At 33.6% G+C, this 13,683-nt stretch overlaps 3 protein-coding genes across 4 annotated transcripts; all 3 read right to left on the bottom strand.

Moving 5' to 3' along the window:
* Window positions 1-1,039: 1,039 nt before the first annotated feature.
* Window positions 1,040-1,933, bottom strand: LOC107176527 (AAA-ATPase At3g50940-like). The gene has a single exon (XM_025100180.2). The coding sequence runs from the start codon at window positions 1,931-1,933 to the stop codon at window positions 1,040-1,042; it is 894 nt and encodes a 297-aa protein (XP_024955948.2).
* Window positions 1,934-2,746: 813 nt separating this feature from the next.
* LOC102606678 (uncharacterized) lies at window positions 2,747-5,106 on the bottom strand. Of its 2 annotated transcripts, none has more exons than XM_006465078.4 (3): window positions 4,940-5,106; window positions 3,867-4,019; window positions 2,747-3,221 (listed from the first exon to the last, which is right to left on the bottom strand). In XM_006465078.4, exons 2-3 carry the CDS (start codon window positions 4,012-4,014, stop codon window positions 2,959-2,961), a joined length of 411 nt encoding a protein of 136 aa, XP_006465141.2. In that variant the 5' UTR covers window positions 4,015-4,019; window positions 4,940-5,106; the 3' UTR covers window positions 2,747-2,958. The 2 variants fall into 2 exon arrangements, with proteins under 2 accessions (XP_006465141.2, XP_006465142.2); XM_006465079.4 differs by having other exon boundaries at window positions 3,867-4,052; window positions 4,940-5,083.
* A 1,672-nt stretch (window positions 5,107-6,778) lies between these two features.
* Window positions 6,779-13,683, bottom strand: LOC102631279 (7-dehydrocholesterol reductase). The gene is made up of 13 exons (XM_006465077.4): window positions 13,415-13,683; window positions 12,879-13,101; window positions 12,706-12,761; window positions 11,929-12,031; window positions 11,769-11,834; window positions 11,411-11,524; window positions 10,715-10,841; window positions 9,154-9,254; window positions 8,399-8,524; window positions 8,219-8,283; window positions 7,875-7,956; window positions 7,701-7,783; window positions 6,779-7,238 (listed from the first exon to the last, which is right to left on the bottom strand). The coding sequence occupies exons 1-13, from the start codon at window positions 13,513-13,515 to the stop codon at window positions 7,172-7,174; spliced, it is 1,314 nt and encodes a 437-aa protein (XP_006465140.2). The 5' UTR covers window positions 13,516-13,683; the 3' UTR covers window positions 6,779-7,171.

Raw genomic sequence — 13,683 nt, 5'->3', positions numbered from 1 at the left:
TCTTTTTTGAACAAATTGAAGGGCTGATAATGGAGGTAAATGTTACGCCTGCAGAAGTGGCAGGGAAGTTGATGAAGAGCAGAGATGTTGAGGTCTTCCCCTTCAAGGGCTTTTCAAGTTTCCCCCATTCAAGATGACCGAACAAGATAATGCAACAAACTAACTAAGACTGAATTCAACATTTTTTTTTCTTTTTTTCGGATATTTGCCCAATTGATGAATGCCAAAAAAGAGTTTTAGGCTACTCTTTTTGAACAATTTCCCCCCATATGATCCTTTGCCTATCAATTTGTTACTTTCTAATTTGCATTTTAACATCATGAATTTTGAACTTCAAAGTCCTTTGAAGAACCAACAAATTGCATCATCTGCAACAAAGAAAGCAAGAGTATAATGCAGATGAAAGCTGTATAATTAGTTTAAGTTCATACTCATATTTGCCAACTACTAGTCGAAATCATTACAAGGAACAGGCTTTCTTGTCAGAATTGCAAATCCTTATATCATTGTCATTGATCCTTAGATTTTTCATCATAAATCCTCTACAAAGCAGCCGCATAGAAAAAGACAGTTGAAATGCTAATGTCTGATGAAATAGAATTGAATGCTAGCTCGTTAGTTTGTTGCTTGCAACTTTACATGGAGAAACTTGATAAGCCCTTGAAGGGAGACTTGAGCTTCTGCGCTGTTCGCCAACTCACCAGCCGCTTCTGCAGGCGTACCATTCATTTCCATTATCAGCATTTGCTCATAAAGATGATGATGGCTGATCCCCAGATAGTTGAACGCACGTTGCTTGTACACAGATGTGTTGCATTACGACATATGAATGTGCACGTCCATGCGTCCAGGTCTCAGCAAAGCTGGGTCTAATTTCTCTTTGTGATTTGTCCAAAAAAGAATAATGCGACCCTCACCACACCAAGACCACGAACCATCTATGAAATTCAGTAGTCCTGAGAGTGTCACCCTGTTACCACCTTGATTCGTTGCTAGTATTTTTGATGATTCCCGATTCTGTAGCTTGACAGAGCAATCATTATCTTGACCGACTTGGCATTGTAAGCAGCAGAAATTGAAGGTCAGAACTGAATTGAATATCTGTTAAATCCAAGTGATAGATATCAAATTTCAAGTGATTAGCCATAAAAGCAATCAAGTTCGACTTGCCTGTGCCTGGAGGACCAAATAGCAAGTACCCGCGTTTCCAAACTCTCCCAACTCTTCTGTAGTATTCTTTGCCATTCCTAAAGATGTCTAAATCTTTGATGATCATTTTCTTCAGTTCTGAATCAAGAGCAAGGTCCTTGAAAGTCATTGCATGCTTAAGAACAACATTATTTGCATCCCAACAGTTACGCAAAACTGTGTAAAGCTTAACCGTATTGCAATCTTCTTTGACTGCCTTTGCCTTTTTCAAAACATGGGGCAAGTACAAATTGAGGACTGTATCTGTGTGTTTCTTGTGAAAACTTAACTCGTAATGTCTAACTTCTGACCGCAGAGACGCATTGTGATCTTCCAAGTCCGGATTTATGTACTCAACTGACAGCGGAACTTGTGTGCAGATTAGCTTCCATTTCAGTGTTACATCTTCGAAAACATCAACCATTTCTTCATTTCGATCGAGAGTTGTCCGGAAAGTCTTTTCTTTCTCACTCTTCCCCACCCTGAGTCTTTTAGCTGAGCTTGTGGTTGTTCTGTCACCTAGGTATAAATGTGTTGCTTCAAATACTTGGTTTATGATCAATCCCAGAAATTCTTTGATAACAATGGTGATGCGTGAAGAAAGATATTGGGAAACAAAATGGAGGCTGGAATACCAGTAGTCTTGAACTTCGGTGGGCAAAAAATCATTAGCAATACTCCCGATAAGCATTGCAGAGGCAGCAAGTGAAGCTGCTATTGACAAAACTGCTTTTGCTTCGGACATGTTTTTGAAACCCAGGAAGTATAAGAGGTTTTTGCAAACCCAATACGAAGTTAGCTTTCAAAAAATGTTGTTTGGGAATGCTGGTGAAGGTGTGGCTTCTCTTTGCCTTGTACTGTTACCAAGTACCAGTTTTGAATAAGCTTCTCCCTTTCCCCTATTTGGTTGGAGTCAGAAATTGGGTTCTCAAGTACAATGAAAAATTCTAAGTCCAGCAGAGTCACGAGAGAATGCACAAATGTATTCACTATTGGCTACCATAAGCTGAGGTTGAAACCTCCAAAACTGAGGGTGAAACTTGAAACCTTAACGTGAAAAATGTTGACAAAATTATTAAATTTTGAACACAAATGTTGAAAATTTATCCATACAGCGGTGAATCTCATTGTAACGTATACACTTAGATTTTGCCATCTGGAACGAAGCAGTTGATTCTAAATTAGTTTATCTGTCAAAATTATAAATTGAATATTCATACTTGTGTATACTTTTCGCCATTTAAATTGTGTTTATTAACAATATACCGAAAACCTACTTCACTTACAGGATCTAATTCATCTGATTTGAGCTGTAGAAAAAGTCTATATAGTAGTAATCCTGAATATCAACGAATTCAATCTTTCAACTCCATTCAATTAACATCTCTCGAGACAAGTCCAACTTTCATGGCTTTTCCAATCACTTCAGTTTAAAAATGTACAAACTTACAATCTTGTGAACAAATCCAAATATCTCCTTCAGATGCATGCATATATGTAGCTATTTTCTTCAGATTTTTATGTAACTAAAAGAAGAGGAGTTTCAAGCTCAAGCAAATTCAACAAAGGACAGAATATTTCAATTACGTTCTAAAACAGCAAGAAAAACACAAATCGCATCATCTGTGTCACGTTAACAAATAAACAGAGAGGTATATTACGACATATGTGATACACCCACACAGATATATTCATATGATGTGAAATTTAAAAAAAAAAAAAGTGAAGAAGGCCAATACTCAGGCAAGGGTACACAAAATCGCATCTGAATTAACCAGGGCCAACTTTGGGGATGTCATAATGCTCGCTCATGTTTGCCAAATACTGGTTGAAATCTTGAATCCTATCGCGGTGAGATTTATTAGCTTCTTTTGCCAACCTGTTAACATCAAGTTTCTGTCTCTGCTCAATGTATCGTCTCTCAGCCGGCGTGAGATTGTCATCATAAGGAGCAGGCTTCTCTTCCCCAATTTCTTTGGTAGCATCATTTGTCTCTTTCTCATCAGGATCAGCTAATACTTCTGTGCTTCCACCTGCAGCGAAGAACAATCAAACGGGGTTCATAAAATAGTCATAGTGAGCTACAATAGCAACATGATATTATGTTGCACCAAAAAATGTCAACGATACCCACTTTCAGCAGCAAATGTATGTTTCCACTACACAAATCAATCTAACCAGAACAGAAAGTGTTTACACACCAGTAGTAGATATTATGATTGTATGACCATCTACCAATTTTACCAAAAGAAGGTCTTATAACCACAGCAAAGAGAACACAAGTAAGTGACTAAACACAATAATTGAACATTACAAAGTGAACATAAGCCACATTGATACAAGAATCAGATGTCATCATTATGTGAACCTTATGCTAAAGGAAGCAGCTGACCTATATTAACAACGTTTTAGAAGTCAATCCATCCATATTACAGTAACATTTAGGAAATACAACAGTGGCAAGTACCAAACTCGAAAAGGCATCTAAAATCTCTAATAATGTAACCAAAGCTTTTCCAACACCTAGGTTGACATGCATGCAGACAGACAGATCACAACTAAGGAATCTAACCAAGTTAAAGAAGATTACAAGAAAGTCTCATTTGTATGGTACCGTGGGTAAGATTGAACTACTAAACATACCAACTACTTGTTTTGGTAAGGAAAGATTTACCAACCTGCTGAAAGGTCATCTTCTATAACTTGAGCAATTTGATCATGATTCTTCTTATGTTTCTTTTTCTTCTTCATCCCACCAGCCTTCACATCCAAAGCTTTTCCCTTAAGCTTCAGCTTGCCACCAACGACATTATCATACGCTGACATCTTGCCTATGAAGAACAAACATAGGAATACTTCAGGGCCTATTTGACAAGCAATCCAGATCCAATTATTCAATTTTGAAAACAAAATATATATACAAATGCTTTCAGTCAGTAATTTTCACCCAAAAAAAAAAAAGAAAAGAAAAAAGGGATACAATTTTAAGACCGTTTTAAAAACAAGAAATGAAAAGGCTGATTCTCCTACATTCCTATCTGATTATACCCAAATCATAGCAAAGACTACAACAGTATCCTAGCTTTTCAAAATCCATTTTCCTATCGGGAACCAAATTTTCAGTAAACCTCCCAATTTTATTTCTAACCCTTCAGGTATGTTCATAGTTTTCGTATGATTAGATTAGGCGGTGAACCAAACCATAGTCTGACTTCCGGGCAAGTAGTGCTACTCAGTGCGTGCAAGGGACAGAATAAACCACCACAGAGAGTACCAGGCTGCTTTCCCTCAGCTTCTGAGACAATGCTGCAACTTAACCTCGAAAGCATATTAACTAAAAGGATTCAATAATAGCTAATGTTGCACACACATGTACCCATAAAATTAATGATTCCATTCAACAGCCTATGTGGATTAAATGCCACAGCAACTCAATCCCCAACACACCCTTACATCTTCAAACCTAAGTACTAAAAGAAAGTCAAATTTTCGTTTTTCATAGAATTATAAGATTTACAATACTTAACAGGGCCTAAAATACAAACGTCTTGAGCTTCAATATAATATATTTTGAAATAACTAAAACAACCCAGATTTAAATACTCATAATTAAGCAAACAAAGCAAAATACAATAGCCAATTAACAAAATTTTGGAGGGTTTTGCTTCCGGGTAAAAGAGCCAAAACCCTAAAAGTTAAAACAGACAAGCGAATGCATATATTAATGAACATAAAAATTTTTGCTTTGTACCAGAAACAGCGAAAAGCTTCGCTTACGATTACGGAGTACGAACCCCAGAACACCAGAACACAACTTCGGATTTTCAATTCGATTTCCTTTTAACTTGTTCAAAGCGCTGAAAATTTACCCGACCCGAATAAGTCAATTCGCACACCCCAATCTCAGTTGGAGGCCAAGAACATTTGGACCCAACTAGCTAATATATCACATGGGATACAATTACGAATTATTTGGGCTGGTTCTACGTACACGCACAGATTCTAAGTTTACCCCACCAAGAAGTACTCGTGCATTTAATTTTAGAGTGATGATACAGTCATAAATTTTTGTATAAATTTATCTTGTACAATTTGATGTGACATTAATTTATTGGTTGAATGAAAATATAAAATAATAGAAATAAATCATATGAACTAAGAGATATTTAATTCAATCAATAAATTAAAACCACATCAGTTTATACAAAATAAATTTGTACAAGAGTTTGTGGCTGTATCATTACTCTTAATTTTAAGGTGATGTCAGGAATTAACTTTTATCCATTTTTTTTAAAAAAATCTGATATTCAATTTTTTTTTCTTTTTGATTCATCTTATGGTGCGTTTACTTTACAGATTGAAGAATCACAATAATTGACGGCATTTACTTCACAAAAATGGAACAAGAATCAAAATCGGAATCGTAGGGCTCACCACTATTTGGAAATGAGAATGGGAGATTGATTCCCATGGGGAGGTGGTAATCAATCTCTCATTCCCTAGAGTTCCCATTTTTCCCCCATTAACATTCAAGTTTTCTTAAAATGTCCCTCCTTTAAATAAAAAATATAAATATCAAAAATAAAAAAGCCAAATATATAATTAATTAATATATTATTATGATTAATTAATTAGTATATTGATACATTATTAAAAAGAATTATTAATAATTGTAATTTTTGAATAAATAATCACAATAATTAATTAATTATTATACTATTATAATAATTAATTAATTATTATACTAATATAGTTATTATAATTAATTCATATATTATCATTAATTAATTGAAATAATTATTACTATTAATTAATATAAAAACTATAATTAATAATAATAATAAATTTAATTATTATAATTGATTCATATATTATTATTAATGATTAATACATATAATTATTACTATTAATTAATATATTAATATATTATTGATAATAATATATTAATAATCATAGTTTTTCAATAAATAATCACAATAATTAATCTATTTTTATTATTATAATGAATTAATAAATATACTATCATAATAATCATTAATATGATTATTATAATTAATTCGTATATTATTATTATTAATTAATTAATATACTGTTATAATAATTATTAATATAATTATTATAATTAATTCATATATTATTATTAATTAATTAATATAATTATTACTATTAATTAATATATTAATACATTATTAACAACAATATATTAATAATGATAGTTTTTGAATAAATAATCACAATAATTAATATATTATTATAATTAAATAAGTAATATTAACATTATTAATTAATATATTTTATAATAATTATTAATATAATTAATTAATTAATAATTTTTATAATTAACTAATATATCAATATATTATTGACAATAATTAATAATAATAATTTTTGAATAAATAATCACTATAGTTAAAATATAAAATAATAATTATGATAATAATTCATTAAATACTTTTTAGTAATTTGTTATAATCTAACTCATTCCGATTCCAAGACAAAGTAAACACATTTATGATAATCCAACTCATTTCGATTTCGATTAAATTTAATCCAACTGAACCTACATTCCATTAGAGGAAAGATCAAAACATAAGCCAAACTAACACCATCTCCTTTTGATGCCCAAGTAGAAATAACGCATAACTAGAAGCCAATTCAACTCAAAACAATAGAGCAGTTCTACGAAATACACTAATCTGAACCATAGTTATAATATCCCTTCATGCACAATTATCCCTAGCTCATCAAAAGCTGCAAAAGTGAAACCAAGGAACTAATGATCTAAACATTCATCACAGGAATACGCCAAATGCTTCCTCCTACATCACATCAAAACTTACAAGCACTCGAGGAAGTGTCTAGTCAGAGACAACAGTTAGGCGGAGATAAATGGTACATGGACTCACGAACATAACCATCTGATATGAAGAGGCCAAGAAATTTGAAATGAGCCACGGTCAGAGATTCAACATTGATAAATGTCTCAGTAGATTCCAGGAATGATCCGGTAGGGAACCTTCTGGCAGTATATTTTCCAGTATTTCCCGTATCTGCAAGCATGACCTCGTCAAAATTTCATTCAACTTTTACATATTGCTTAGTGACAAATCAATAGTATTACACACTTTTTCATTTCTAAATGGTATATAAACATAAATCAAACCTATCCGAAACTATGATGTGTGAAGTTTCAAATCCTAACCCCGTGTTACCCATAGAAATCTTAACAAGTAAAGCAACTAGTACCAAAATATTACACAGGCACTTAATAGTATCATTTTTTTTTTAAAGTAAACACATCCGCCAATAATTATTGCGTAAGCAAGGAAAATTATAGGGTGGTATGAGTGTTAACACTTTGTAATTGGGTGAAGTGGGCCTGTCTGTGTATGTGAAAGAAACAGGAGCGATACCAAATGCCTACACTTAAAGTCAATCAAAGCTTTAAGATAAAATTCAGTTTTAATGTAAAACATATCATAATTGAAGTTTGAAACTTGGTATCAGCTTACTTGGATCGACATCTATCATCGTCTCTTTTAGCTCGGTCGAAAAGAAGGATCGTAAGAAATATAACGTAGAAGTATGGTAGAAACTGCAGAAGAAGAGAAAAAGCAAGCGACATCAGCAAGATATTCAGTTGAATACTCAAGCAGCAATACTATTACATAATTGCAAATGCTTACATGATTAAAAAGAGCTGGAACAGTCCAAAAAAACGCAGCCAATATTTCAGGTACATAATGGAAATGACGGGCCAAACCCCACCTGCAAATATAGATATTCTTTCAGAAGACATCAACATTATTCACAATTGACATTATATAGGCAGATAAATTCCAAAGCAAAGGGTTTGAATTGACTTGACTTGGATAAACTTGTGGGTAATCTAAACTAGTTGATAAGCTAGCAGATAAGATAATGTGTGTTAGAAAGCAATAAGATAAATTTGCACAATGTAGGAAAAAACCTGTTTAGTACCTAGATCTAAGTATAACATTCAGTTACAACATAAAGATGGAAAACTCACCAGCCTGAGGTTAAAAGAAGGCTTTGTTTTGTTTCCCCAGATGATGTTGTGTATGAAGCAACAATCTGCAAAAGTATCAGAACTAGTCAACTCCAAAATACTCAGAAATGTGGAACCAATATAAGTAGAAAAAATTTTAAATTACAGAAAAAACATCTTGAGTGACACAAGACGAATCACCTTTGATGGTGCTTTGCCCCAAACCAGGCATCTGCCATTTGTTCTACGAAATTCTTGCCTTTGCCTGTCGCAATCATAATTAATGTATATGCAAAGAATGCCTGCCGCTAGAATAAAAAGTGCAAGCTGGAAAGGAGGTTGGGTATTATCAGAATCAAGAATATATAATTTAAATTGAATTCTTAAGATGGTAAACTTAAGTAATTATCCTCAACTAGGTTTCAATTTTGGCCAAGGCATTTTAATCAATCCATGAAATGACGAATTACTTCTTTTTCTTAGTTCTTATCAAACTTTAATTCCTAACTTAGCGAACATTGCAAAATTCATAGTTTAACCCTGCAAACCAGCATCTTTAACATGTTAATTATTTGGTAAAATCTCACAAGTTCACAAATTTATTAGCAAACTTTTTATTATATTATTTGGTACGGCATTCAAATCCAAAATCAAATTTCACTACTACAGTTTTTCCCCAATTCATCACAAGGAGCAAGTTCAACACTACAAGTCACACTCCTGATTCCTTTCGATTGATTAATTTAATGAAACATGATTGGTCAAACCATTTTTTAACTGTATACATGGAAAATCAGAAGGAAAATTTATCTTGTTGTAACACAGAAATTGAAATGTCCTCAATAGTCAATACTAGAACCAATCACTATTTATCAGAAAAATATGGCTAATCAGATACTTCTCAGAAGTCAACTTTATTACATTTGATGAACAACAAATAACAGGACACTACTTACCTGAGTGCCAAGATGCACAGGATGGTTAACTAGGTACATGCCAGGAGATGTATACACAGAAGGAACCCATACCAAGCATCCCCAACAAATATAAAACCCAGCTGGAGAGAAAAAATAAATGAATAAATAAATGTGTAATATATTTCTTTTATTGTATGTAAGAAACTACAAGTGGGAATCTGTCACTTAAACATCCTAGAGTTATTTATTTTCTAACCAAACTAAACATATGTGAAGCAGCAAGATGATATAAAAAGGTAAACAAGGACAATCATGATATGTCTTCCACAAGCGTTTCCATAATAATACATAACCGGGGTCAATAAACAACTCCGGACCAGTTTTATAGCACACCTCATATGTATAATTGAAAAGGAACCAGAAGTTGAAATGCAGATACCAATCTGGATGCGCAAGAAGAAGCCTTCTGTTAAAAGCTTTCTAATCCGCTAGAGCCAGTGGTTAAATGCAATCATATCCAATAAAACTGCTCACATTTTCTCATCCAAATAAAAGAGAGGGGAAAAAAGAAAAAAGTCAATACATTAAACATCTGAACAAACAGGACTTTAGAGAGATGTTTACAAGGCAGCCCCAACACCATGTAAACTGCTATGCTTTCATTTTTCAAAATACAACCACCAGTGATCATTTCAATGAAAATAGCAATCATTTTTTAAAGCTAAACATGAAATAATCTAGCAAAAACTTGTAAGCAAGAATAACTGATGATCAAAATGAAGATGGAACTCAAATGCTTTACTAGTATTTAGCAACAAGGTGCACAAATTTGTAGACAGCAGTTAAAAATCCAAAACTTGCAGCCAGAGTTTTGTTTTCTCATTCACTTATTTACTTTTCAGCCAGAAATTTTTCTTAATCGGCGCAGACAACACTTTTGCAATGGATATCAGGACCTAGCACACAACATCAAACTTTTACGAGAGAAAAGGAAGTTAAATTACTAACTAGAGGTCATCCAAAAAATTAACCAGCAGAACGAATGATAGGAATGAGTAGGGAAACAATAGGAAATGGGGTCTATTTAAGCTATAAGGCATTCATCTCCATGGAAAAGGCGAGGATGCAAGGTGTCAACTCATGAGAAAGTATTGATTGATATTTAACAATAATAAAAAGCAGCAGTACGTGAAATGGGGGAAGGAAATGTAGGTTAGCTTCAGAGACTAGATAAGGTTGAGGCATCAGAGAAGACTAGATGGATAAATCAATCAATAAGAAAATGTAGAATTTGTACAAACCTCACCTAAGTGAACAAATAAATTATTAATATGAGATAACACCATTAGCAGGTAAACAGAGATACAGCTTTGTCAACATAGCAAGAAACTCTAAATATCCCAAGACAATGACAATCACACCAACAGTATGGACTTTCATTGTACCTCTATAGTTCATAAAACATTTACATAAATGTTATCTCATCAAGGTCCAATTAACATTCCAACTTGCATGCACCAACCTTTCAGCTCACATGTTAAGAAACAATGGCTGCAAAACTAGCATGGGAAGAATAAAGGCAATTAGAGAATATGTAAACCTCGATCATGAGCAATGTCCATTGTGCTCCAGTAACCAGCTTCCCACAAGAAGAATTTTGTAACATAAATCAGCATCAATATAGTATTTACAAGCATGGAATCTTCGACTTTTGCATTTGCTTCATACTGGTAGGATAAAGAAAGAAGAAACCAAAAAAAAATGTTTTTAGATTTCTTATACAAAAAATTAGCAAAACATAATTGACTCTTGAAGGACATAAACTCCTGGTAAAAAATCAATGGTAATCTTATGCTAGAAGAAGACCTACAGTTGGAATTGCATCAAAGATAACAGGCCTGAAAGGTAAACAAGCAAATCAAGATAATATTTAATGCTATTCCAAGGTGTGCTTACCAGTTAAGAATTTGGGATCAATGGTCACTCAATATTGTAGCATATCTGACCAAGAGATCTAGAGTTCAAATCCTAAAAATTTCATATTCAATTAACTAAGTCATAGTAATGTTAGTTCATTTTGTGTTGCTTTGGACATGCGAATGAGGGTAGAGGCATATTAGAGTTAAAATAGATGGTGGAACTTTTCCTAGCAGCTAAGTTTGCCAAACACAATCAGTTAAATGACTTTGTCTACAAATTATATAAGCACCTAGAAAATGAGAACTCTCCAGTCTCCACTGCCTAGGTATTTCACTGAATTTAACATTTAGAAACAGAAATATGAAAGAGCTTCTACCTGCTTAATACAATAAGTGACAGCGAGAACAGCCCAAGACATCATCCCAAATCTGCAGTTTGTGAATACTTTGATGTCAAAGTTCTTGCCAATTCGAGGATACAGCTCCATACCCTGTAATAAGAAAGAACCTAATTGAGAACACAGCCTGGACGATACATGTGTACTTAAGAAGAATACATTGTCTAGCATAAATCTAATAATGACATCAACTTCTTTTCTCTAGTCATTAATTGTCACAGTAGATAGTTATTTCTTGGTCTTCTATATGTCTGCTTTTTAAATAGCATTTTTGAGGATAATAAGTGAAAAGGAAACATAAGCAAATGTAGAAATCACAAAGCCTGAGGAAACTCACCCAGTAGAAGTCAATTATTATGTTTCCACATGAACCAGAATCAGTGGAAGATGGGGCCAAGTGACCCTTGTAGACATAAAACATCAGTGTCAGAAATATTAACCAAATTATTAAATAGTGATTAATTAGAATGCCAATTGGCATAACTAGAAACCCTTACTTTAATATATAAGAAAATACAAAAGATGAAGCTTCCAAAAATAAGTGCCGAATATATTTCTCCCAGATGATCATAAACAATGGTGGGGTTGAATATTCCAAACCTGAAGAATGCATACAGTGAAAGCACAAGTCAACTTATTGAAAGTGTGTAAAATACACGAGAAAACAGGTAAGCAAATAGCTGGTAGAAAATTGGACGAGGTTTCCTCCAGAAACCATGCACTTCCAACCAGTGACTACAGGTTGGGGGGGGGGGGGGGGAGAAACTAAACTCCATTGAAAAACAACAAATGCAGCTGTTAAGATCTAGACAAAATATATGAAAACTAAAATAAAAGGATACAAAATACTGAACAATCATGTAAATAGCCATTCATAAATTTTGTTTCTAAATTAGATACAAAGATAGAATTTATATCCTACATAGCATGGAAACAAGTACTCCATCAAGCAGTAATTTAGCAGACCAACTAACCAGAGAGCCTTTTGACTTTGACACAATAACCAAAGAAGACATGAACTAGACTAAGGATAGGAAAACCATTAATGAGTGTATACGAAAATATTTATGAAAAATACAAGAATGAAGCAAAAGAAAAAGTGATATCTATCAGCAACAGTGCACAGCAAAGTTCTAACATCAGCAACAAAAGGAAGAAATGAAAAAAAAAAAAAAAACACCACTCACTACAACCTATAGACAACATCACAAAACACGGTTGTGCGGTACAATGCAATGTTTAGAAAAGAAGAAGTAGATGGAGAACTCCCTCACCACCAAAGGCTTAGATAGGTAATTAACGTAACTGCATATGCGGCCACACCATTTGCCTGCAACAATTGCAAACAAAGTCAAGAAGGATTAAGAATAGAACAAATTTCTTCAATTTTGTGCAACTAAAAGGTCTTAAAACTCCATAAATTCCACCAAAACAGTAAATATAATACCTTGTAAACTGGGCGATGCCCAGTAGGAGAAATCGGACCCTCAACCCTTTTGCCAGGAAGAAGAAGCTGAAGTGCAGCCTCAAATGCTCCGAAACAAGCAATTAATTTCCAAGCAACAGCAGTAGGTCTTGGCCATATATCTATAAACCCCTGCAGCCCATTTTGCCGCAAGTAGTCCCATGATTTGATAACAGACCCATCAGCATGTACCATTGTATACCATCTGGAAAAGGAGTACCAAAATTCAAACTATAGCTGTAAAATTTACACGATTCAATATGAACTTAATTACCCAGTTTATATAACTGGATTCTATTACCGGGTTCGGGTTTATACTGATTACTACAAACACATCTACATCACGATCGATGGACCAATGGTTGCTTATATCTATAAACATTTAACCACAAGGCAATCTTTTTAACTTCCACAAAAAATTAAAAATAATAATAATAACAAGATAATATCATGATGAGTAATTCAGAAAGTAATCAAGAAACAGATTCTTATCGCAGGATGAAGTGTACGAATCTTACAGCAAAATGACAAAAGGAGGGCAGAGAGTGAGGAGTGAAATCATGGAAACATAGGTGACTGCTGCTGAATGAACAGTCTTTGATTCTGTGGCTGCTGCCATTTTCTTGTTTCTTGATTTCTTCTTCACAAAGTCTGTTTATGAAATCCTCACGACTGTGAACTGATATATATTGACTCAGTTGAGGTTGAATTAAGTGTGTTGAGTGTGAGTGTAAGCGTGCTGGCAGGCTTGACTTGGAAAATCGACCTTTTTGGTTTTTATTTTTAT

The sequence above is a fragment of the Citrus sinensis genome, chromosome 7 (assembly GCF_022201045.2).
Source record: "Citrus sinensis cultivar Valencia sweet orange chromosome 7, DVS_A1.0, whole genome shotgun sequence".
Classification (NCBI taxonomy): Eukaryota; Viridiplantae; Streptophyta; class Magnoliopsida; order Sapindales; family Rutaceae; genus Citrus; species Citrus sinensis.
Note: the sequence above shows the minus strand (reverse complement) of the source record. Positions and strands in the feature narration are given on the sequence as shown.

What these genes read in the sequence shown, in the direction of transcription:
- LOC102606678 (XM_006465078.4), bottom strand. Translation starts at nt 4,014, where the DNA reads ATGTCAGCGTATGATAATGTCGTTGGTGGCAAGCTGAAGCTTAAGGGA. An exon ending in AGAAGATGACCTTTCAGCAG is followed by an intron (nt 3,222 to 3,866) that starts GTTGGTAAATCT and finishes TCTTCGCTGCAG; the next exon opens with GTGGAAGCACAGAAGTATTA.
- LOC102631279 (XM_006465077.4), bottom strand. Translation starts at nt 13,515, where the DNA reads ATGGCAGCAGCCACAGAATCAAAGACTGTTCATTCAGCAGCAGTCACC. An exon ending in TAATAATTGACTTCTACTGG is followed by an intron (nt 11,525 to 11,768) that starts GTGAGTTTCCTC and finishes TTCTTATTACAG; the next exon opens with GGTATGGAGCTGTATCCTCG. An exon ending in CTGTGCATCTTGGCACTCAG is followed by an intron (nt 8,525 to 9,153) that starts GTAAGTAGTGTC and finishes CCTCCTTTCCAG; the next exon opens with CTTGCACTTTTTATTCTAGC.
- LOC107176527 (XM_025100180.2), bottom strand. Translation starts at nt 1,933, where the DNA reads ATGTCCGAAGCAAAAGCAGTTTTGTCAATAGCAGCTTCACTTGCTGCC.